This window comes from Ammospiza nelsoni, chromosome 14 (genome assembly GCF_027579445.1).
Source record: "Ammospiza nelsoni isolate bAmmNel1 chromosome 14, bAmmNel1.pri, whole genome shotgun sequence".
Lineage (NCBI taxonomy): Eukaryota > Metazoa > Chordata > Aves > Passeriformes > Passerellidae > Ammospiza > Ammospiza nelsoni.
The window spans coordinates 6,740,469-6,764,369 of NC_080646.1; the positions used below are offsets into that span (position 1 = coordinate 6,740,469).

Genomic DNA, 23,901 nt, shown 5'->3' on the forward strand with positions numbered 1-23,901 from the left:
AGAAAGAAAAGGGAGTGAATTTCAGAGTGTGGATCCTTTTAAGTCATCCCCATGCCAGTGAGCAGTGGTTAAGGTGTTTGCACAGGCTGACTGTTGTCCCTCCCTTCCATTGCAGGCTCGCAGCCCAAGGAGCGCCCGCGCTCCGCGATCCTCGCGCCCGACGAGAGCTCCGTCACCTCCAGCTTCAGCAACAGGAGATCACAGCAGCCCTCTGCGCTCTCCAAAAGTGTCTCCATACAGAACATTGCAGGGTAAGGCTCCTCCCTGCACACCTGACTCTGTGTGTGTGTGTTATCTGATGCTGCTGATGTAAAGACGTAATTTCAGTTTCACTAAAAATAAGTTCACGTGCTGTGACTTGCGTTAAAGGTGCAAACGGGATCACAAACAGAGAAAAAGCCATGTTCTATATGATACCATCAGTTGTCTTCTGCATAGTCTTTTGTGAGTTAGTTTAGTCATGGCAGGAGTTCAGAGGCACAGCTGAGTTGGCCTGGTAGATTCAAGGCCACTTCCCAGGGATGCTCTGGGCTCCTAGGAAGGAATTCCCTTACCTTGGGCCAGATGCTGTGTAAGCACACATTTGCAGCTCAGGTATGATATTAATTTTTGTGTCCATAACAAGAGAGTGAAGGCACAGAGCTTCAGTCTTCCTGTTTTTAGACTGCATTATACATAATTCATTACAAAAAAAATAGAAAAAAATCTAATTTATGGTTCCTACCGTACTTGCATATTGAGCAGTTCTACATGTGAGGCAGGGCTTATTCTGGGCAGTTTGGATGTCCTGGCTATTCATAGGGAATTTAACTTCAGTCCTTTTCTGATCTTTCCCAGGGCTAGTGATAAGGATTCTTGTAGAGCCTTTGGTGTGGTGTTTTTTCGCACTGTTTGCTCCAAGGGCAATGAGGATGGGACGTGACTGGAATGGAGTTGTCCAAACTATAAAAGCTCAGGAGTGGTTCTTTATGGAAAGCACCGTCACTCACAACTGTAGCACTTACAGCTTCTCAAGCTCCAATGGGTAGTTAGTAAACAACACATAAAAGCACATTTCTGTACATAACCATGCAGTGCTGGCTTTGTTTTTCAATTCATATTTTAAAGGCATTTATTCTGCTTATCTGAAAGTACATTTGGCTGAGTTTCTGTTATAAACAATATTGTGTGTTCTGTTTTTCTGCAGAGTTGGGAATGATGACAGCTTAATACACACTTGGAAATTCCTGTCGCAGTCAACAGACTCTTTACATAAAATCAGCCGGGTTAATGAGTCCATGGAGTCACTGGTTGATGAAGGTAAGAGATCTCCATGGCATTTATAGGAGAAGGAAGGTCTCAGTGCTGCTTTCCAGAAATAGAAAATCCATTTTCAGCAATTGTCTTCTTTTATAATGGACAATTAAAGTGCATTTATTTTAATCTCAGAATATTAGTATGATAAACTAAAACAAAGCCCCACATAGTAATTTCTTTAGCTCATTAAATTATGGAAAAACATTTAGAAGGTTTCAGTTACAGTTGAGTTACTTGGAATTTAGCTCAGGGACAAACATTTCCTCTTCTGTTGTGGTTTTTTATTTAACTGAAATGTCGTTTCATGGCAAATTAGGAATACATTATCTGAACTAGAATTTGGTCCATGTGAAAATGGTGAACAGGAAACTAGGAAATAACCTTTAAAAGTCTTTTTCATAACTAGTCTTTATGTGGTATGTGATCATTTGTGTCAGTAAAGGAGAATGTATGTGATATCTGTGGTGTGACTGACAAAGCGTAAGCCTAAATAATTAGACAGGAATCTCAAATGAGACAAATTACCCACATCTTAATGGCACTTCTGTTGCTTTGTGAAGGTGCAGACATGAATGAAGGACAGCTCATGGGAGACCTGGAATTAGATTCCAAGCAGCTGGAGGCAGAGTCCTGGAGCCAAGCAGTGGACAGCAAGTTCCTACAGCAGCAACACAAGGATGTTGTGAAACGGCAAGATGTGATTTATGGTGAGACATCTTCACTTTTTACTCACTGTAAACAGCTCCTTGATAGGAACACTGCTTTGGTTTCCTCAAAGCCAAACTTTAATTCTTGAAGCTCCTAGGAATGTAATTATTCTGTGAAAGGTGTCTTTCTGCATTTCACATATCCAGAAGCCATCAAAAACCCCAGAAATTGCCTCTCCTCATTTGTCTGCTGATGACTTTCAAACTGGGTTCCACCACAAGCAGCTAGCTACGAAGTCTTTTCCTGAGGGATTCAGGAGCCATCCTGTATGGCAGAAGGGGGATGTGTGGAGGCTGGCAGTGAGGTGTTAGGAAGGAGAAGATACCAGGGCTGAAGGTTGAGACCCCAGCAGCAACATCCAAAGCTCTCTGTTGTGGGACACCTCTTTTCCCCTGTTTCTCTCACACATAAAACTCTTGACTGATGTTACAATTCCTGACATGAAATTTTTTTGAAACCACTTAGAGAAGCCCAGTTATGGAAAAGCTTTCTAATGGCAGCTTTTCCTTGTGCTCTTACCCATGAACTCTTGTCCTCATCCCATGCAGAGCTAATGCAGACAGAAATGCACCACGTCCGCACCCTGAAGATCATGAACGATGTGTACAGTGCAGCCATGATGAAGGAACTGCAGTTTGATCAGCAAGCAGTGGACAAGCTCTTTCCCTGCCTGGAAAACTTGCTGCACATCCACAGTCAGTTTTTCCAGCGGATTCTGGAAAGGAAGAAGGAGTCACTGGCAGACAAAAGTGAAAAGAACTTCGTTATCAGGAGGATAGGTGACATCCTAGTGAATCAAGTAAGTGCTGGAAAATGTTTGCAGTTCTGAGAGCACAGCTGGAAGCCAGGTGCTTTTCCTTCCCTCCTGTTTATGCCTGTCAGATAAGCACAGCTGATGGCACCTTTACTCTTAACACATACAAATTCCGCCTCAGCTTTTTGAAGCACTTTTTGCTCTTTCAGAGGAAGGTCCACTGTTGAAAATTAATTTACTTCATTTTGTGGGAAAGAGAAGCATTCACTGACAGGCACAAAACAGTTTGACCACAGACTGGAGTGTAGGCAGGAGCTCACAGCTAAATATGCCCAGTGTGTTTCTTGGCTGCATTACTGACCTGGTGTTTAACTCAGAATGGATCATATTACTTTTCTTTATCCACGGTTTCTATCTTCTTTTTGTCTGTTTTGACTCTTTTTGTGGTTGGCTTTTAAGCCATGGGAGTAGAGTTGCAAATTTTGCTGTAGTGACTCAATGAAGTCCCCAAATCAGCTCTTTACTCTCTAGAGATCTGCTTGCATGGTCGAGCATGCTTTGGCCTAATTTGATTTCCTCAAGCTCTTCTGAGAGCCTGGCAGGCACTGCTGGGGTGTCACCCCAGGAGTTCAGCGCAGGCTGGAGCTGTGTGTCCCTTTCTTTGCAGTTCTCTGGGGAGAACGCTGAGCGGATGAAGAAAACGTACGGCAAATTCTGCGGGCACCACAACGAGGCTGTCAATTACTTCAAAGATCTTTACAAGGAGAAGCGCTTTCAGGCATTTATCAAGGTAGGACCTGGAAGGACAGATGTACCCAATGGAAAAGATGTGTCCTTTCTGCACTCTGGGGGAATGTTTTGCTGCAGAACTGAAATTTTCTTCTTTGTTCCTTAGAAAAAAATGAGCAGCTCCCTGGTGAGGCGCCTTGGGATTCCTGAATGCATCTTGTTGGTAACACAGAGAATCACAAAGTACCCAGTCCTTTTGCAAAGGATACTGCAGTACACCAAAGGTAGGGACCAGCTCCTCTATTCTAAGTGCATATTTGTTTGTCCATTGTGAAGTTTTAATCCTTTATGGCTGAAGCAGATTTTTTTACCAGCTAATCCAGTCCTTTTTGTCTCACATCACTGCAAAGAGATAACTGAATTCAATACTTCCACTTAGGATTAGTTGTTTAGGTACCTTGATTTAGTTGTTAAAAGTCTGTCTGTAGCTAATTATGGAGCAACATGCCTAGACTCCAAAGTCTCCTAGCTTGCTTTTTTAGGTATTAGCTAAAATATGTAGTTAATTTGTGCATTTCATCTCTACTGTCTTATATGCAAAGTGTATTGGAATATTCTCCAGTCTCAACCATGTATATGTAAAGGGTTTTGTGAAGCTCTCTTTAAGGGGGAAAAATTTGTTGTGCAGCAAATTTAAGTATTAAAAGTTATAATGTGGGAACTTGGGTGAAGAAGAAGGAAGGAAGTAAAAGTGGGAAGTTAGACTACACAAAGTCAAATCGAGATGTTTCTGTTTCTTTTTTAAAGAAAATGAAGTGGAACATGAAGACTTGACTCAGTCGTTAAATCTTGTTAAAGATGTGATTGCTGCAGTCAACAGCAAAGTCAGCAAATATGAAAAGAAAATGCGCCTTGGGGAGATTTACAACCGGACGGACAGCAAGTCCATCATGAGGATGAAGAGTGGCCAGATGTTTGCAAGAGAGGACTTGACGCATCGGAAACTCATCCGAGATGGGCCTGTTTCACTAAAGAACTCAGCTGGCCGGTTAAAAGGTAGGACTCTCCTGCCTTCTGCTGAGGAAGGATGCAGCTCACCCTCTCTGGATGTAAGATTAATCCTCAGATTGGGGCCTCCACACTTGATTTATTCTTCTGCTTTGATAGATTGTGACACCAGCTTTCCCCTGCTGTACTCTCACTCCCCATTGCATTTCCAGTTCCTCGTGTGTGTTCTGGGGTGATAGAGAGCTGCTTTTCCTCCTGGTGACTGCATGCCTGCTGAGGGTGCGGGTGGCAGTGACACCTCAGTGTGTCACTGACTTGCTGTGGGATACTCTGGGCCAGGAGGACATGATGGGGCTGCAGTTGCCCAGAGCATGGAGTCAGATCTCCATGCCTGTGCCACAGTTCCAGGAGCTGTGCTGGCTAAATCTGGAACCCAGCCTCAACTTTCTGGGCCTTTCATTCCCTCTGAGGGCTGTGGCAGTACCTTCTGTAGCAGTACCTTCCCAGCTGCACTGGGATCTAGGGAGATGTCCCAGGGATTTGTTGCTCTTGAACCTCTTAAGCTGTTTTCTCAAACTCAGGAGAGGCTCTGATGTTCCTGCAGCTGCCTCTTGTTGGGTCAGTGTTTTCTTGAGTTGCTTTTTGTTTGTTATCACGTGGAAGTAGTATTTTTAAGGTGCTGTGCACTGAAGTCCTCCAGTGAGTTAAAAGCTAAACCTCCCAAGGAAACTTTTAGCTGGGACCACGGTAGCAGTAAGAGCAGACAGGGCTGTGCCTCAGGCCTGGCAGGAAGTCTGGGCTTCCCTTCCTCCCTGCAGCATAAGCTGATTAAATTATGGTCTGTGGGCATGAATGGGGCCTGGGAGCCTGATGCCGTGCTGTGCAGGGAGGTGATGAAAACGTGGAATTCCGTATGGGGTATGATTTATTTTGAGGTTTTGGAAGCAGGAAGTTTAGAGATGATTTCTAGGCACCCGAGACTGCTACTGCCTTCAGATGGTGAATGAAGCAAGTTCTGCTGCTGTTGTGAAATCATGATTAGCACAGGCTCCATTTGCATTTCTTAATCATAGAAATGCACAAACATGTCTGTAGTGCAGACTCCCAGGGAAGGTAGGTCCTGCAGGAAGGCTGCAGACCCAGGGAGAAAGTAGATCATTCTTATATTCAGGTTATTTTGTGGTATTTGAAATGGAGCACTGAAAATTATAGGAGGGACTTTTGTTTAAGGGTTTTAGCATTTCCACTCTTGCAAAGTGCATGGAACAGAGAAAAAGGCAGTCAAATGCCACCTTCTGCAAACCTCCCAGAGCCTGGATTTCATTTTGCAACTTTGCTTAAAATTTAGTGGTTCTTTTATCTGGAATGGATTCTGTCTTCCCAAAACAGACTGGAAGGATTTACCCATGGGATGATTTAAGTTTCTGGTTTGCTTCCTCTCTGTCACACGATTTCCCAAGTACATTACACAAAACCTCTTTGTACTGAGGGGTCTGGGTGGGGCATTACACTGGGTAGTTGCTGTGCAGCTTTATGATATGTTATTAGGAGACTTGGAAGGCTCTACGTGTACTCTGGGAAAAGGCTGATTTAAAATCCTCTGTTGGCTTGAGGTTGTGTTTCCTTCTCCCGTGAAAGAAAGCCAGGTCCTGTGTCTCATGCAGGCTCCCCTCAGAGCTGTGTTTGTCTGACAGCAGAATTACTGGTGGCTCCTGAAGTCAGTATTTCCTGGGAAAGAAACTGCAGCTGACAAATGTTGTTATTGCACGATAATTTACACCCTGCAAACCACTCATCAAGAGAACCATAAAATCCAAAACTTCCCGTGCAGATATTTTGCTTGAGGGCTGAAATATTGATTGTTTGAGAAAACAGAGCTTCTATTGAATAAATGTTTCTGGCTTTCACTGTTGTGCCCATGTCTTAACTGGTAGTGAGCATGTGGCTGGAGAGGAGCACCCCTGCTCCCATGGGTGAGAGCAAATCCTGCAGGATGCCCTGGTGCTGATGTGTCCTGCTCCATGCAAAGCTGGTTCAGAGCTAACCTGATCTGGCATCTCCAGGAACTGCCCTTGCTCCTCCTGCCAGCTAGGAGGTTGATCTTGCTTTCAGGATTTGCAGAACCAGCCCTGCTCCTGTCCAGCACTGGTGTTATTGCAAGAAATCTTTTCTGGGGTGAGTTGTGTGGTTATACTGCAGTGGTGTGTTTCTTCTTTTGCAGAAGTCCAGGCTGTTCTCCTCTCTGACATGCTCGTGTTCCTTCAGGAGAAGGACCAGAAGTATGTCTTTGCCTCACTGGTAAGGCTTCAGCCCTTTTTTCCTCCTTACTTTTCTATGTGAGAGACCCGTGATGTGGTGTTGTGCAGCAAAGCCAGCAACTGCCTGCTAAACAACTTAATTTTCTTGCTCAGAACATTTTTGTTTGCTGAGCAGACTCCATTCTTTTTGATGGGAAAACATGTCCTCATGCCCCCCCTCCCCTTCCTGCTGTGCCTTGGCACAGCTGATAATTGGCCTTGAAAACCTGTCTGTCACTGGAAACACTTGTGCTTTGCAGTTTGTGCACACTGGAGCAGTGACTGGGCTGGGAGGGAGTGAGGGGATAATGCAAACTTTGTAAAAATGGACCTCAGCTGGAGGAGATGTTCAAATGCACTGTGAGCTGCTTCAGGGGGCAGTGAGGTGAAATGCCAGGGCAGTAAATTCAACAGAACAGCTTGAACATAAACGAGAAATATATTTGTAATGTGCAGGAGCAAAAACATTAGGTTTGAGGGCAGGCCCCAAAAAAGGGCTGGGCACATTGACCTGCTAAAGAAAACCTGGTGCCTGATGGAGTCTGCTGGGCTGTACCTTCCAGGCATGGTCTAGACTGGCTAAACCCTGTGACCTTTCCACTCTTTGAGCATTTTGAAAGCTGATAATTTGTTATTCCAGTTCCACCAACCCTCTGCACGGGCTCAGTGCCCTACACAGGGGAAGCTGATTTGCATCAAGTCCTGCTGGTGAACCAGATCACCCCAGCTGCAGCGTGTGGTACAATGCACAAAGGGGCTGGCTCCTGTGCAGATGACACAGCAGCCTGGGGACACTGTAACCCAGCAGGCTGATGACACAGAGACCTAGCACACAGTGAACACCACCTCACACACAGGTTCTGACACAGCAGTCAGCTGTGAGCGTCTGAGAACAGCAGAGGTTTTGTGGGATTTGGAAACAAGACTTTATCCTGGAGAGAGATGGTGAAGACACTGTGTGTGAAGCAGGCTAGCAAGCTGCACCAAGTGTAAGGAGCTGTGATATTGATGACAGGAAGAGTGTGGTCAGTAGAAAATGAGATCAGAGCAAAATATGGTACAGTTTACAAAACCACAAAGTCAATTTAAAATTAATTCTTTCTTGAAATGGAATGAGGTAAAATTGCTTTTCCTCCATATTTCTTGGAGGAAAGCAAGCCCATCCCTTTTGTTTGACCCCGTTGAAATTATTTTGGCTTTTTATTAGCCAGTATGTTCAGAAAATGTTTGCAAACCTGAGAGATGTAGCACTGTGGTTTATTGAGACCTTTTCAACGCTAATTTGAATCTGGGAGCTAGCTCTGGTCCCCTTCCTCACCCATTTCTTTCCATCTGAAGGACCAGAGATCCACTGTGATCTCTCTGAAGAAGCTGATTGTACGAGAAGTGGCTCATGAAGAGAAGGGTTTGTTCCTGATCAGCATGGTTGGGAAGGATCCTGAGATGGTGGAAGTCCATGCCAGCTCCAAGGAAGAGCGCAACGGCTGGATACAGATCATTCAGGACACAATGCACACCATGTAAGGCACTCAGCTGTTCTTGTAGGGCAGGGGGTGCACTGTGTGTGTTCCTGTAGTAATTGAGCCGTGTCTTCTGTCCAGGGATAGAGATGAAGATGAAGGAGTCCCTTGTGAGTCTGAGGTTGAAAAGAAATTGTCCGATGCGAAAGTGAGAGGACTGAAAGGTAAAATCTGCCTGGAACAGAGCTGGGAGGCCACTGTGGAAAAATGTATGGGAGTTTCTTGGATTGGGTTTTGTGGTCGAAGTGTGACTTTTTTCAATCCTGAATCCAGCAAATAACTGCAGTCCTGGTTTGCAGATTGCCTTCCTTGCATTATTTATTTTCCGAGCCTGCTGTGCCAGATTGCCCAGGGCACTGTCAGGCTGCCAAGCCCAGCACATATTGTCATGCTCCACTAGATGGGGCCAATATCTCAGGAATAGCTCAGGTTTCCTTGCCAAAGCTTTTATTTTGTCTTCATCCCTGTTTTCTGTTCACCCCCACAGAACAACTTCAGCAGAAGGATAAACAGATCCTGCTCTTGCTGGAGGAGAAGACGAAGATCTTCCAGGACATGGCAGACTGTTGTGTGCAGGAGGAGACACAAGGCTCCAGGCAGCTCTTCAGAGCCAGCACAGAAGAGGCTCCAAAAGGAGAGGAAATCATGAAATCAGCAATAAATGAAGGTGAGCCAGTCACGTGGCATGTAAATTATAGTAACCAACTATAATTGGTTACTACCAGTGAAGGCATCATTTCTCAAGCACCAGTTTTGCAGGGAACATCTTCTCTTTGTCAGAATAACAAGATAAGGAGAAACTGCTCCTCCTGGTATTGTCTCAGGGACAGATCGTGGGGATCAGGAAAGGAAGGAGGTGTTGCAATGGTGTTGAAAGAGGGCAGGAAAGTCAGCACAAAGAAAACCATGCATTGAACCTGCTTTGGGGTCAGGAACAGCATGGGATTTATCCTTGGCTGAAATTTCAACCATCCAGGCTTTTGCTATTCTTCAGTCTCAGCAAGATGTGAGGGTGGGGTTGGGTTCCAGCAGGAGCTTGTGATGCCTGCAAGGGACAAGCAGTTCTGTTGACAAAGGCAAGGGTAGGTGGAAACTCGGGCTACTTTCCAGTATGATCTTTGGAGAGGCTAAAATTATTAAATGCTGTTGTCAGAGAACATTGAAGTTGCCTGAAGGAAGAGAGGGAGGTGTAAGGTTTTTGCAGAGCTCCAAGAGTTGGAGTTAGTGGTCAGACAGAGTTTTTGCAGGGGCAATGTGTACTGTTCACATCATTGTCACAGAAACCTAGATTCTTTGTACACCAAATAATTTCTGACCTGAGCTCAGGCAGGGATGAAAATAGCTCAGAAACCTGAGGTGGGCTTTAACAAAGACATTGCTGCTTTTTATCAGTTGAAGTGCTGCAACACCTGGTGAGCAGGAGCCTGGGCACTGCCCTTGGACAGCAGGTCAGCAGCACTGCCATGGATCAGGAGGGAGGAGTTGGCCCCATCTCACTCCCTAGAAGGGCAGAAACTTTTGGAGGATTTGACAGTCATCAGATGAACGCCTCCAAGGGTGAGTAGTTCTGTGTGTGCTCATCACAGTTTGTTAATAACACACGTCATCGTATCCTCTTGCTTCAGAAGGACTTCAGCTGGTGGTTTGGGTTTCACAACTCCTCTCCAACAATAGGTGACAGATTAAATCACAGATTAGGAAAGAAAGCTTATGTACAGGTGGATTGATGGTGGCTGAGAACCTGTGGCTATACAAGAGTTAAACATCTGAACTCTTCACTCCTCTCTGCGCTCTCTCCAAGTAATACTTGCTATTTTACTTACGTGCCACATGAAAGCATTTGGCTTCTCAATAAATTAGTTTCTTCATGTTATTATTGTTATATCTACAGGTCTGCTCTTTGTTCTTCACTTTTCTTCCCAGCAGGAGCCTGATGCTGTTGCATTTACAAATGGATGTGGATATTGCTGAATCAAACACCTTCTCCCTGTCTCTGCTCTCTCTGCATTTATGTTCCACCTACATCTGCATGTATTATTCCTCCAATTAAGTCTCTCCCAAAGAAATGCGTGACTACTTATTTCAGCTGCATACTTGGCTGGTTCCCAATGCCCTCTTTCTTTGCTCTAGTCATCAGAAACTTCCCTGTCCTCAAATTCCTTTCTCTGTGGTCTTACTCACACTCCCAATACAACCAGTTTTGCTGTGCTAGTGTCTGTCTCAGCGCTGGCATCGTTGGACCTCGTCTGACCTCCTGCATTAAAGGAGCAGTGTTAGCTCCAGACAGTCAGACATGAGAACTATGTAGAGGCTTTCCCAGCTCTCCTGGAGAGCTCCAAAGGCCTTGTCATCATGATGACAAATATACTCACACTGGAGGGGTTTGTTGAGGGCTGTGCCTCTCTCTGTTCCAACAATGAATGGGACAACCTCAGGCTGTTGCCCAAAATCTTAAGTTTTCTGTAGAAATACCCTCTGATTCTAATTCAGTAGTTGTAGGGTCTTGGGAGATTTTGGGAAAAGAATGCAGGGCCTATTTGTTCTGCCCAGGGGGTATGAAACCTGGCATTCTCTCCAGTTCTTCTGTTCACAACCTGTGAAACCTCGGGCAAGGCTTATAACCTGACTCCCCTTCATTCTCCCCTCCAGCAAAGCAGAAGGGAGGAGTTTCCTCCTGCAGAGAGGTGGAAGGTCCCAGGACGTGGCGCAGGAGAGCAGGTCTGTTAGGAGGGCTGGAGGGTCAGCCTCTAACAGCAGAGCCAGCCTCGGGGGTGGGGGGAGGAGAGGGCCTTTACACAGCTGCGGTGTCCTTCACGCTGCTGCAGATTCAGGTTTATGTAAAGTCTTTATGAGTGGCAGAAGGAAAGGTGCCACTGCAGGTGTGGGTTTTCCCCATGGGGTGCATCTCAGCTGGCAAAGGGAGTACAATAGTCTTGGCAAGAGCTAGAGGATGGAAGGTCTGTGTGACTCCTTTTGAGGAGAAGGGCAGCACAGGGGGAGGGTCAGAGCCCTCCTGTCCCCACAGGTCAGCTCAGTCTTGCTCAGGAACACTGATATGAGCCATCCAGGGGGAAGTTAGAAAGAGAAGCCCAGTGTCCCTTTGAAGATCCAGGTATCTGGTAGCTAAGGTTAATGATAAATTGTTAGCATAGAATTACACAGGGTGTTGCACAGCAGTATCTGACCCAGATGTAAATTAACTTGCACAAGAGAGGCATTGAAACTATACCTGCAATAATATACCCTGATATGATTCTGTTATCATCCTCCATCTGCTCTTATGCTGCCTCATGTCTTCTCAGCAAGTATTCTGTGGTAGTAGACATCAGTGCAGGGGCTAGACAGAGCACCAGCTAATAGCTGAATTTATCAGCACGGTCTCTGAAACCAAAGTCAACCCTAATCTAAATTCATATCCACTTTTGCTGGTAGTGCTGACGTGTTCCGTATATTTAGGGCTCAAATTCATTTAGTTAAAATGTCAAGAGCTCTGTGTCCGCTTTTGTGGAACACGTGAGTTTCCTGTATTAAATTCCTCAGACTTTAGCAAGTTCATCTCTGCCTTAAAATGTTGAATAACTGATGTCAGTGCTGGCTTCTTCCTTTAGGTGGAGTGAAAGATGAAGGCGATGATGCTCAGGACCTCCGGAGAACAGAGTCAGACAGCATTTTAAAGAAGGTATGCCTTAATTTGTGTGTCTGCCACCCCTGAGTTCAGATTTCAGGAGTGACAGCTCTAGCCTTAAAAAAATGCCTGAAAATTTCGTGACAATTAGATACATCCTAATAAGTTAAAAATAAAATAAAATGTAAAATATGCACCCAAAACCGCTGACTTGAAAACCACTGCAAATCAGTTGTACTCCTTAATGGCACAGGTTAGCTACCATCTGTCTGCATTAAATTTGTTTATATATATATAAATAACAATTCTGCATTGTTATTGAAATTCTAAGGTCAGCTACAACCTTGCACCTTTTCTTTCTGGGGATCGATCCATCACATAACTGCAAAATAATACCTAATTAACATTTTATTCTAAATGATTCCAAATGGCCTAAAAACATGCATGAATTCTCCCAAAATGGAAGGTGGAGGGGAGTGTTTAATGGATGTGTCATTAGTTCAGCTTCAGAAGACATTTGCTATGATTTTTCATTGTCCTCATATTAAATTTGTGATCTTGTCATAGGGTGGAAATGCTAATTTGATGTTCATGCTGAAAAGGGATAACGAGGTAAGAATTGATTCCATTGCTCAGCTGTTCCCTTCATTTAAGTGACTAGAGAATTTGTCTCAATAGGTGATAATGTAGAAGAAAACACATTTAATTTGCTGAAGCACATCTAGACGTTTAAATACATTAAGCTGAACCCACTGTGTCATTTATTTGTTTAACCTTGGATGTTTAGACAGAGAATTCACTGATTGTCATCTGCTTGCCAGCAAGATGATATGTGCTGATTATAAGCAGCAAGGGTTAATTACCACCAGGATGCACAGGGCTGTATTTATTGTGCATCTGCAGACAGAGAGAGTTTAATTTTATGTTGCAGGTGCAGTGAATTGGGGCAATTAGGTTTCTATTCTCCCTTTGATACACATTCATAACTCCCAATTAGCATTAATGACAAAATGAGAAGCAGTTCTTAATACTGGCTATCACTCCACTACTGCAAATACTGAAGTGCTCTTTTTTCTTCTTGAAATTAATTGTAGGTTATGAGAGATTCAGAGAAATTTTTAGCTAGGCTAAATTTAGGGATAGAGCATAACTCCAGAGTTGCTTGCTCTGTATTCAGGAACACACCATTCATGAGGTGTTTGCATTTCTGTATTTTCAGAAAGCCTCCAAGAACACACCTTCTGCACTTGTGTTGCCTGCTGTAGTGCAGCTTTTCTGCCTGGTGGCAGTGGGTCTTGTGTGGGTCAGCTGAGGGAGAAGGGTACAAATAGTCCACATCTATTTAAAGATTGATTTTTTTTTTTCCTGAAATTTTTAAGTGAACTTCTGGGCTTCATCTCAATTACTCAGCTTGTTCTTGAGCAAGCTGATGTTGTGAGAAATGGTTTGCAGAGGCAAACCAGGACTTCCCATGAGCTCAATGTTCCTTCTGCTGCAGTGACAGCTAGGGAAGGGAGGAAGGAACTTCTGGGAGATGTTCAAGGGATCTGTTAGTGTACTGGGGACTGATGCACTCATTGCAAGGGAAGAGTGAGGAAAAGCAGGGTGCAGAGGGATGGCTGTGCAGCTTGTCAGACCCACTGGTGGGACACAGAGCAAGAGAAGGTGCTGTCCACATACCCAGCACCCAGTGAGATCTAACAGCAGGGCTTCTGTTTTCTTGCAGCAGGTCCTCCAAACCATCACCAGCCTCCATAAGCTGCTCACTGCTTTGCAGGTAGGCTTAGCCCTTCATCCTGCTCCCACACACTGCTTGCCTGAGCTGCTTGTTGTGCTTTGCCCCTTGTGTCACAGCCCTGCATGGCTGGACACCCCACAGCCAGCTTGCAGGCTCAGGGAATGAGCTGCTGCCCAAGGGAAGCAGTGCTGGCCTGAATTTAGGAAGCTGCTGAGGAAGTTGCTTTGCCAGTGTTTTGCAGAGATAATCAAAACTCCACAACTCTTGTGAAAGTTGTACAGCCAATATGTTTATCACAGCACTGGACGCATGTGGGAATCATTCCCCTAAAATGACATGCATCCTTCTGGGGACTTCAGGTCTCTTTTTATCCCCCTCTCAAATACATATGCATACAATTTCACAATAGGTTCATACATATTCATTTTTATGAATTTCGCGTGACATTTGCCGCTAGTTCTTCTTTATCAGAAAGAATTCCTAGGTCAGGTTGACCTGCTCTCACAGCACTCTCTGTCTCTCTCTATCACCTTCTGTCTCCCTCACCTTATCTCTGTTCTTCACTGAAGCAGTTTCTCTGAGCCTAGGTTCTGCAGTCAGGCTAAATAGCTATGTTTTCTAACCACAGACTCAACTCAAAAATGTACATTTCACCTAAATCAAAATGGATTTCTACCCTGGAAAATTTCTACTCTGCTTCATTAGCATGCTCTGGTAACCAGGCAGCAGTGCTGGGCTGGGATCAGAAGGGCTTCACTACCGCACCCTGGGGTTTTCAGGGATGGGAGAGGATGCTGCAGCGATCTCTGTCCCCTCTGCCAGGGCGTGGTGCTGCAGCAGGACACCTACATCGAGGACCAGAAGCTGGCTCTGAGCGAGAGGGCTCTGAGCCGAGGCTCCTCCCGGCCCACCTCGCTGCTGGAGCAGGAGAAGCAGCGCAGCCTGGAGAAGCAGCGCCAGGAGCTGGCCAACCTGAAGAAGCAGCAGACGCAGCACCAGGAGGAGAGGAGGAGGAGGGAGAAGGAGTGGGAAGTGCGTGAGAAGGAGCTGGCGGAGCGCGAGGCCGAGCTGGCGCAGCGCGAGGAGCAGCTGCAGAGGCAGAGGCAGGAGCTGGAGCGCGAGCGGGAGGAGCTGCAGGTGAAGAAGGCGGCCTACCAGCTCGACCTGGAGAGGCTGCGCGCCGCCCAGAAGCAGCTGGAGAGGGAGAAGGTGCAGCTGAAGCAGGACGTGGAGAGATTTGCTCAGATGCGGCAGGAGCCTGACCACAACCAGGTAAATGATGCCGACAGCCAGGCTCCTTGGGAAGCTAGGAACAGGGAGCTCCAGCCAGCTCCTGGGTGAACTGCATGCGCCTCACAGCTGCCAGGTCTTTTGAGTAGAATCCTGCTAGAAACGGTGTTCCTATTAGAGGCAGGTTGCTGATGGTGAGGCATGCAGTGGTTGTGGGTAGTATTTTTTGGATCCTCCTATTTTTTTGATATCTTGTTCGCCATTTAGGCTGTGAATGATGGAGCCTTAGCATAGGAAGAGCATGGCTTTGAGGAATGCATGGGTTGAGATGTGAAGGAAGGCTAGTTTGGGGAGGTTTAGTCCAGCAGTGTTTAAAATTGGCGTTTAAAACTGGCTCTTCCCCTTGCATGCGATGTGCAGTGCTGTTGGTTTTGCACCTCTGGAGCTGCTGAGGCATTGCCACTATTGGTGCTTCATGGTGTATTGGGGGTGCCTGGCCAGTGAGCTCTGCCCACTTCCCTGTCTGTGTATTGGGGGATGGCAGACAGGAGGTGGCAGGCAGTCCCAGGGCGTTGACACTGCCTGATGTTGGCCTTCACCCAGGCGCTGAGCTCTGGGGAGCAGTCAGTCCTTCACAGAAACACTCTTGAGTGTTGTGGGTCACCTGCAGCCTCCAGCTGTCACAAAAACCACTTGTGAAGCTGATAACTGCAGGGCAAGTTCACATGCTGACATCCATCCCCAAAAGTGTTCTCAATATCCAGCAAAGAGATGGCATTGCCCCTGTCCTGAAAGACCAAGCACCTGCAATCCAGTTGTGGCTCAGTGAGCAAAGGTCCCCAGCTCTGCTGGAAGAGGCTTCTGGTGACTGACTGTTCACAAGCACAAAGAAAAACTCACACACAGATCCTGGTCTGGGCATTTTCAGCAAGCTAAGGTTTATTCCTTTACAACTGTGCAGAGGAGAGCCAGCACCACTGGCAAAACATGGACTGAATTTAATCCTTAAGCCTGTTGATCATTTGTTTGTTTGTAAGTCACTAATTCTGACTGTAATTTGCTTAGACCTGTAGCAGAGTTAGTTTATAAATGTTGGATTGCAGAATGGGAATGATTTTCGATGCCTGAATGGCCTAATTGTGGAGCTGAGCAGTGAGCTCTGAAAAGCTCATCACCAAAGCAGGTCCTGCTCCCACCCACCTGGCTCCTGATCAAGCCAGAAGTTTTCCAAGCAGCCAGTGAAGCTGTTCCAGCTCCAAGCACTTGCAGACAAGGGGCATGGGTGCTGTGGGAGAAGCTGAGAGGTAAAATGCCTGCAAGGCCTGAGAGATTTAGGAGAAGGAAGCACCTTCTCAAAGCAGGTATCTGACTGACATTGCAGAGCTATTAATAGAGTGTTCAGTCAAGCTTTGTTGGGCTTGTTTTGATCTTCCCTTTGAATGTGCAAGCTCAATTACATCCTGAGACAGCCGTTAGGGGAAAAAAAATCAGGAAAAATGCTTTTGCTTTCATCTTTTGCTTGGGAAGGCTTCCTTTGACACATGGGGCTGCTGTGCCGTGTGCTGGCGTTCCCTTCCCAGAGAGGCACGCTGCTCCTTGGCCTCCTGCCACCATCTGTGTGTGCAAACCATGCAGGGTGAGTCTTGCTATTGAGATCTTAGAGAATATTTGCCCTTGGCTTGTTGATACATAGCAGAGTGCATGTAGGAGCAAAAGATAGTGGAGTGTTACTCTTTTCGTGCCTCATATTTTCATCTTGAACAGAGAGAGCTTTTTCTCTCTTTACTTTGCCTGGATGGGGATGTTATTTTACCTGGTGAATGGGCTGGATGTTCACCCCTGTGAGTGGTCTTGAACACCCCTTTTCTATCCTCTTTCATGAAACACTTTTCCTTCCTAGGTTTCAAATCTACATGAGAAACTTGCCAGAGTCTCTTCCCAGTCCAGCATTGATGAGTCCTCCATGCAGAAGAACCCTTCCCTTCCTAAACAAGGGCACTTTGATGCAGAACTGTCTGTCTCCCCCAAAAGGAACAGTCTTTCAAGGACACACAAAGAGAAAAGCACTTTCCATTTGCTTAGCACAACAAACCAGACTAACAAGGCAGCTGAGGAGCAGACCCAGATGCCTACTCGCCTCTTCAGTTTAGCCAAACCAAAGGAGAAGAAGGAAAAGAAGAAGAAGGGCAGGGGACATCGCTCCCAGCAGTCTGGTGAGTGTCAGGGGAGCTCACAGGTGTTTGTTCAGGGTTGGTAAGCTGGCTGTTTTCCTGCAGCCAGTGAACTTTTGTGGAAGCCACAAAATATTGCTTGAAATGAGGATGGTGACACAGGGATGGGGAAGAGCAGCTCTGCTGAGTGGATTTCTCAGCCTGAAGTGATTTCTGTGGGTGTTTCTGCCTGTTCTGCAGCCCCTGGGGTTGTCAGAGGGACACACATTCTTCTCATTGTTTCTTCCCTTGCCATCCCATCCTGAGCAGCCTCCATGGTCTGGATTATCTGCTTCAAGGAGAAAATACTCTGCTTCAGTGTCAGTGCTTTCAGAAGGAGCTGCTGCTGGGAGCTCCTGGCTGTTGCAGCTCCTGAGGCATTGATGTCTGCTTTAGCTCTGTGGCAGTTTGGAAATGATACCCACAAGCCTTGTGCTGGCCTCTCCCCTCAAGCTGGTCTGTTTTGTCTCTTGATCTGAAACAAAAACATACAGGGTTTTGGTTTTTTTTTTTTGGTCTGATAGTTTTGCATCCCCTTAGGACTCAGAGCTGCACCTCAAACCTCTGACCCACATGAAATTTGATCACTTGCCCTCGGATGACCGCTTTCATTCATGCTAGCTCACTGATGTTTTCCAGCTTGTGCACAGGAAATCTCACCCATTACAAGGTGTAATTTTATGGTAGCTCATCAGGGACCTGAACATCTTTTAAGAGGCCTGGTGGATTTGGCAGAGACTAGGGTTTCTGTGCACACAGAGCCCCACTCTGCCTGCTGTGTCCCTGTGTTCCCATAGTGATTCCCACATGCTGTTTTTACAGATTCTCACTCGTCAGAAGCACCTGCAGAGGGTGAGGAGATCTTCTGCTGAGCATGGACTGTTCCAGTGGTGGCACTGGCACCATGGACATCTCCCTGCCTGTGACACAGCCCGTGGCTGGTGCCTGCGCTGGACGAGCATCTGGAGGTTTTAAACAAAAAAAAAGTTCTGAAGTCTGCTAAGTGGTGGATAAGGGCCTCTCTCCTGTGGTTCTAGGTGAATTCTCCCTGCAGAGGCTGTGCATCTCCCTGTGCAAACCTGGGGTCAAACGGATTGGGATAGATGTTGTCTGTCTCTACTTACTGCTAAAGAATGAGAGAACATAGCCTTAAGGGGTCTGTGCCTTCAAATTCCCCTTTTCTGGGGAAAAGAACCAAAACCAATCATTTAGCAAAAGATTAGGACTCTACAAATGGTGCATACACACTGGCATATATAGATATCCTGTATATGTACATCTATGTATCTATGTATCCACTGGGATATGCTTGCAGTCCCTAGAGCCAAGGTCCACCCATGGGGATGGATGATACCTGAGGACTTTCAGGGAGTGTGTAGATATTAAATATCTTGCCCTTACTGCTCTTGCTGTAACACAGTGACCTGCACACCCCTTTTGTGCTGATGGGACAGGGGATGTTTGGTTTCAGAAGGGTGCATTACACCAGGAAGCAGTAACAGCATTCAGAAGCAACAACTCAGAGGATAAAAATTAAAATTTTAAATAATTCTGAATTATTTCTGTGGTACAGAGGAATCAAATGTCAAACTGTTTCTAGAGTCCAGCAGAACATTATTGGGTAGATTTAAAATGGCACAGAAAAGAGAATTTTGGTAGGCTGGTAAGGCAATCCCAGGGAGCCAGAACAGGCTGTTCAAATGGAAACAACAGTAAGCAACATTTTTTTACACAATCTCTTTGAGCTCCAGCTCACTCCCTCCCATCCCCGAAGTAAAAATTATGTTTTTACCAGAATAGAGCTCTCCAGTTGCATTTGACATCCCCATACAAGGATAATGACTGAGGGGGGGGGGGTGGCTAAAAATCTGCTTTTATGGATCTTTGTTCAGTTCTTTGTGTTTTTCTTAGCCTGCTTTTTGTGCTGCTGTTGGGCTTCTGTTTGTCTGGATTTTGCCACTTGCCCTGCTGGTTTCTGAGGCAGAGTGAGCGCAGCAGTGTCTGGGCAGGTCAGTGAGACAGGGCAGGCTCCAGGGAGGTGGCTCCTGTCCCTGTGGCTGTGCAGTACCGGGCACTTGGGAACCATTTCTGGGGAGAAGAAGGTTCTGATGGACAAACCCCCTGTGGGACAGGTCTGGAGGCCGGCGTGGTGTGTCCCCATGGCCTCTGGGGTGGAGGGTCTGTGCAGAACAGGAAGGTCCAAGGGCAGCTCTTGCTGTGCCAGCTGTGGGGTGTCTGCAGAGTTGTGGAATATAGGCATGTGTTCAGTGGGGGAGGAGAAATGCAACAAGATATTCTTTTCTCAAAAATCACCTTTCTTCCAAACCCTGTCAGGAGAATTACCCAAGTGGATTTGTAAATGGTTACCAGCTTCAGAATAAGTCAAGGTTTTGCTCAAGAGTTTGAAGCTGTCATGTACATTTCCTTTCCTACTAGTTTGGTTTTTTTTTTTCTTTGAAATGAAAAATAATTTCTCTTCTTGTACTATTGTTTGATTTCAGTTTGCTCTCAGGCTTGTCATGAGCTGGTGACCCACAGCAATTTTCAGAGTTAGTGCTGATGAGTATCAGCAGCATTGATGGTGAGGTGGATGCTTGGGCTGGGCTGTCTTGGTGCAGGAACCCTGCTTGCTTTGGAAGCTCTCTACACTATTAAAACTCAAAAGAAAAAGAGAAAAAAAATAGAAAGGAAAAAGGGTTGAGATTTATTTTTATTTTGTTTGGTTTTTTTTTTAACTATTATTTGGTGCTTGTTCTTAATTGCAAGCAGGGCTTGCAAAAATATTTATCTTTCATTTTATCTGAAAGAGTTTTTTTAAAAAGTTTACTTGGTTTTATTTTTTTATTTCTTTTTGCTTTTGTTTGGGGAATAGTTTGAGGGGTTTTTTTTTTCTCTTTCCCCCCCTTTATTTTTTTTTTTATCTGTTCTGTTTTCTTACCAAAACATTGGTAAACCAAACATTCTCATCTCCCTGTTTCCTACAAACCATGGGGCTGGGCAGTGCTGCATTGCAGCTCATTCCATGCCCAAAGTCACACAATTTTCAGCTGAGAGCTTTCTTCAAGGCAGAGCATCTTCAGGCCATAAAAAGTCTGGAAAAAGACAACAATGATTTCAAACAAGGCTTCTCCTGTCAGTCAGTTTCCATGTGTAAACGTTTTGGTTAGGTTTTCTCATTCCCTTTGAAGGCAAAGAAAAAAGCAAAGCATAGAGTGCCTTGCAGTGTAGTTGCTCTCCTGGACCCAAGGGTGCTGAAGGAGGCACATGCTGGTGGTGTGGTGTTACCTTTTTCATAAGAAAACCACCAACTTCAGAAAGTAACTTCTGCCCTGCTGTTCATACATCTGCAAACACGAATGGGCTGAGATGAAATATCTGGAAACCAGAGCTCATGTGCTGCTGTGTGAGCAGAAATCAGGGCACTGGTACCTCTGAGGTCCCTCAGTGTGGAACAGCCTTTGCCACTATGAACTTCTCAGTTTACCCCACTGTCTTTTCCCCAGTCCCAGCACATGCTGTATTCACAGCACAGCCGTGTCCCATGGCTCTGAGAAGGGCACCAAAAGGCACATGAGTGACCCAGGGCAGCAGGGTTGACTCTGCCTGGCTTCACCATCTCTCCTGACCTGTGCAAATGAAAAAGAGCATTCAGTGCCTGAAGTGCCAATACTATTGGCTAAGTGATCTCCCAAGGTCCCTGTGGTTCCTTGACAGAAACCACAGGTGTGAGTCAGAAACACACTGACCAGAAATCCTGTGTACAAAGCTGTTTGTGTCTTAAATTCTGGTGGACAGACCTTTGTCCCTGGAGGATGGCTGTTACTCTATGATTCACTTTTTTTGGAATGAAGCCTCTCTTCCCACACTGCTTCCTCCTTCTTTCACCTTTAGGAAGGTAAGGGCTTGTTTTTATCTCTTTAGCCTTTTATTTTTCCCATCTCAGGTTTTCTTTGGAAAGCCTTGGTATAAATTCCCAGAGTCAGATTGCTGCTCTGATCCCTGAAGGTTGTCTAGCATTGTCTGCTAGAGTATTGTCCCAGCTTGACAGCACCAAAACCTTTCTTCTTCCTGGCCTTAAAATTGCATTTGCTCCAGTTCCATGCCTGGCATCCATCCTGCAGTTGTTGAAAGCATGTTATTTCTACAGCCCAACCTGCTGCCAGTCCCTAGATCCCATTTGGAGCACCCAAACCATCCTGGTTTGCATGAGGTTCCTGGGACTCAGAGGAGGTTCAAAAACATATGTTTGAAGCCTGTGTTGTTGGAGGAGAAGAGGATCCTGTGAGGGCTCTTGGAGCTGTTTGTGCTGATGTTTTTTGGAGGGCAGAAATCAGATTTGGTTTTCTTGGGCTTTTCTTGGCCTGGTCTTTGCCACTGCCCAACAGGAGGGGTTTCAGTGTCCAGGGAAAGTGAGAGTGTGTGCTCAGGCAGGTACAGGAGTGGCCAGCATTAGCTGGGCGTGCCAGAACACCCAGCAGCAGAGAGTAGCTGTAGCAAAGGGTGGGAGACTCCATGGGGCTGGGTGGGCTTGGCCTTAGATTCCTTTAAATGAAGTGATCATCTCAATAAATAACTCGATGTCAGTTTGATGCTATAAAGCACTTTAATGGAACTGGTCTTGCCCCCTTTAATTATGGTTATTCGAAGACAATCAGTTTTGCCATTGCTTCCCCCTCTGTATCCCCAGCAAAATCAGATCTTCAAGTAGGCGTGTTCCTGGTGTGGTTTGGCTTTTCCCCCAGAGGGGAGGAAGGGCCAAGCTTTTTGTATTATTTTTAGACCAAAGGGGGTGTGATTCTGTCTAATCTAGAGTCCCACTGCAGATATGTTAAGTGGCAGGACAAGAGAACTGGCTTCTGTTGGCTCAGGTACATCCCCCAGGAGAGCTTCACCATCACCTTCCCCAGGGCAGGTAGGGAAGCAGCCCCCCAGTGGTTTTCCCTCCATCTCCTTTTCCTTGGAGGAACTCAGAGTGAAGGAGATGTGAGGGGATGCATCCAAATAAGTGAGGCCCTTTCCATGCACCAAGGTGTTTACTGGCCACTGTTCACCTCCCTGGGACAGGAGCTGTCATCCCCACTGAGGGTGGACTCTTCCTTCCCTCTGGAGGTGTGGCAGCACAGTGATGCCATCAGCTTGTGTGGGTTTGCATCCAGAGAGTCCAATCACCTTTGCACCTTCCCTTGAGTCACTAGGAGACATCACAGCTGTTGCTGAAACACCCATTCCAGTCCTTCCACATGCCACCTAGTCAGAACAGGTTCTTCAGGTGCCAAATCCCAAGGAAGCTGTCTAGGATATCTATGGCATGGAGCAAGGGAGGACTGGGCAAGGGACACAGGAGAGTATCTGCTAAAATCCCACAAAACATTCCTTGTTAACCAGAACTCTGGAAATTATTGTGCCTGCTGGCCAGGTTTGGGAATTTATCATGATTTAGGGCACCCCTTTAAATAAAAAACCTCCCCTGCTGCTCATAACTCTTGCCTCATTTGTCAGAAGGGGCAGCAATCCGCAATTCTTCATTGGTGATACAGCTAATTTTTAAATATAGGCGAGCTGAACTGGCCAAATCTCCTACACCTTGTGCTCTTCAGTCATGAGAAGTGTAACACCACCTCCCTTCACACCTGCATTTCCAGGGCTCCGAGCCCTTTCCTTCCACATGCATTTCACTGACACTGATGCTTTGCCCAAATATAGTTCAGCTTCCATTGCTAGGGGGGAGGGGGGAACAGGATAACACTCACTGCTTTGCATACAGCTATGAGCTTTGTATGTATTTAAGCTGTCGATAGGTATCCATCCTTTCCATGCTGTAAAGTAATGCTACTGTTTTCTTTATCAATATTAAACACTGCCTCAAGAAAAAAATGAAATAAAAATCTCTGTCCAGTTCAGTTCGCCTATGGTTAAAGTTTAGCCTGGTGTTTATTTTGTACTAATATGGAATGCACTTGAGTAATTCCCAGAACATTGAGGTGTATTGTAATAACCTGATATACCTCTGTTTTTGGTTTGTTTCTTATTAAAAAAAAAAAGGAAAAAAAAAAAAAAGCTTTGCGTTTTCATGTTGAACCCGTAAAGAAAAAAAGTTGGGAAAAAAGGATTTTTAAACAAGAGGGTGAAACCTAATTGCTGTATGTTAATTTGTAATTATGTAAAAAGTGAGCAGATTGTTGACTGTAAAATTCTTCAGTTTTTCTGTAACTTGCCAGAACCAACAACGTTTTGTAACAAGCTTTTATTTATCTTCCTTTTTAGTTATCAGTATCAACCTCTTGTAAAGTCATTCTTCCTCTAAATAAATTTGATTTTAAGTCTTGAGTTTTCTGCCTGATTTATTCCCACACCTCTGGTATTTTTGCTGATGACTTTTTTGCACCAAGGCTGAATGAAGAGCCTTAATCTCCACCTGTAATCAAATGTTTGTGTTGCCTTTATCCTCCCCATTCCAGTTTAAACCCACTGGACTCTTTATTTTCCTTGCCTTACAAGATTTGGATTTTACTGAAGGCCTGATGGCTCTGTGATATTCCTTGGGTTTTCCTCCTCCCCACACACAGGGCTTTTCATCCTTGTACAAGAAGGGGAAGTGGCACAGAGTTCCTGTAAGCCCCTAACACACAGCTCAGTGTCTTTAATAAATCTTAGACAGAGACGGTTTTGGTTCTTTTGGTTTAGAGAATCAGTGATGCTGCATCTCATGACAGGACAGGGCCCAGGATGCTGTGTGGTTTAGTGTTCCCTTGTCTCCTGTAAGAAGAGACCCGTCAGAAATGCAGC

The 23,901-nt window shown here is 45.6% G+C and overlaps 1 protein-coding gene across 1 annotated transcript in view; it reads left to right on the forward strand.

The window, feature by feature from the left end:
* AKAP13 (A-kinase anchoring protein 13) overlaps nucleotides 1-23,442 on the forward strand; it is a 209,482-nt gene extending 186,040 nt beyond the window's left edge. The window contains exons 23-41 of the mRNA XM_059482575.1: nucleotides 116-251; nucleotides 1,187-1,299; nucleotides 1,857-2,003; nucleotides 2,553-2,803; nucleotides 3,426-3,548; nucleotides 3,654-3,771; nucleotides 4,295-4,543; nucleotides 6,717-6,793; nucleotides 8,131-8,312; nucleotides 8,394-8,476; nucleotides 8,800-8,979; nucleotides 9,705-9,869; nucleotides 10,962-11,030; nucleotides 11,921-11,991; nucleotides 12,505-12,549; nucleotides 13,664-13,714; nucleotides 14,498-14,947; nucleotides 16,806-17,118; nucleotides 17,938-23,442. Coding sequence (XP_059338558.1) covers nucleotides 116-251; nucleotides 1,187-1,299; nucleotides 1,857-2,003; nucleotides 2,553-2,803; nucleotides 3,426-3,548; nucleotides 3,654-3,771; nucleotides 4,295-4,543; nucleotides 6,717-6,793; nucleotides 8,131-8,312; nucleotides 8,394-8,476; nucleotides 8,800-8,979; nucleotides 9,705-9,869; nucleotides 10,962-11,030; nucleotides 11,921-11,991; nucleotides 12,505-12,549; nucleotides 13,664-13,714; nucleotides 14,498-14,947; nucleotides 16,806-17,118; nucleotides 17,938-17,987 — 2,873 coding nt within the window. The 3' untranslated portion in view covers nucleotides 17,988-23,442. The remainder of the gene's footprint in view (nucleotides 1-115; nucleotides 252-1,186; nucleotides 1,300-1,856; nucleotides 2,004-2,552; nucleotides 2,804-3,425; nucleotides 3,549-3,653; nucleotides 3,772-4,294; nucleotides 4,544-6,716; nucleotides 6,794-8,130; nucleotides 8,313-8,393; nucleotides 8,477-8,799; nucleotides 8,980-9,704; nucleotides 9,870-10,961; nucleotides 11,031-11,920; nucleotides 11,992-12,504; nucleotides 12,550-13,663; nucleotides 13,715-14,497; nucleotides 14,948-16,805; nucleotides 17,119-17,937) is intronic.
* The last annotated feature ends 459 nt before the right edge of the window (nucleotides 23,443-23,901 follow it).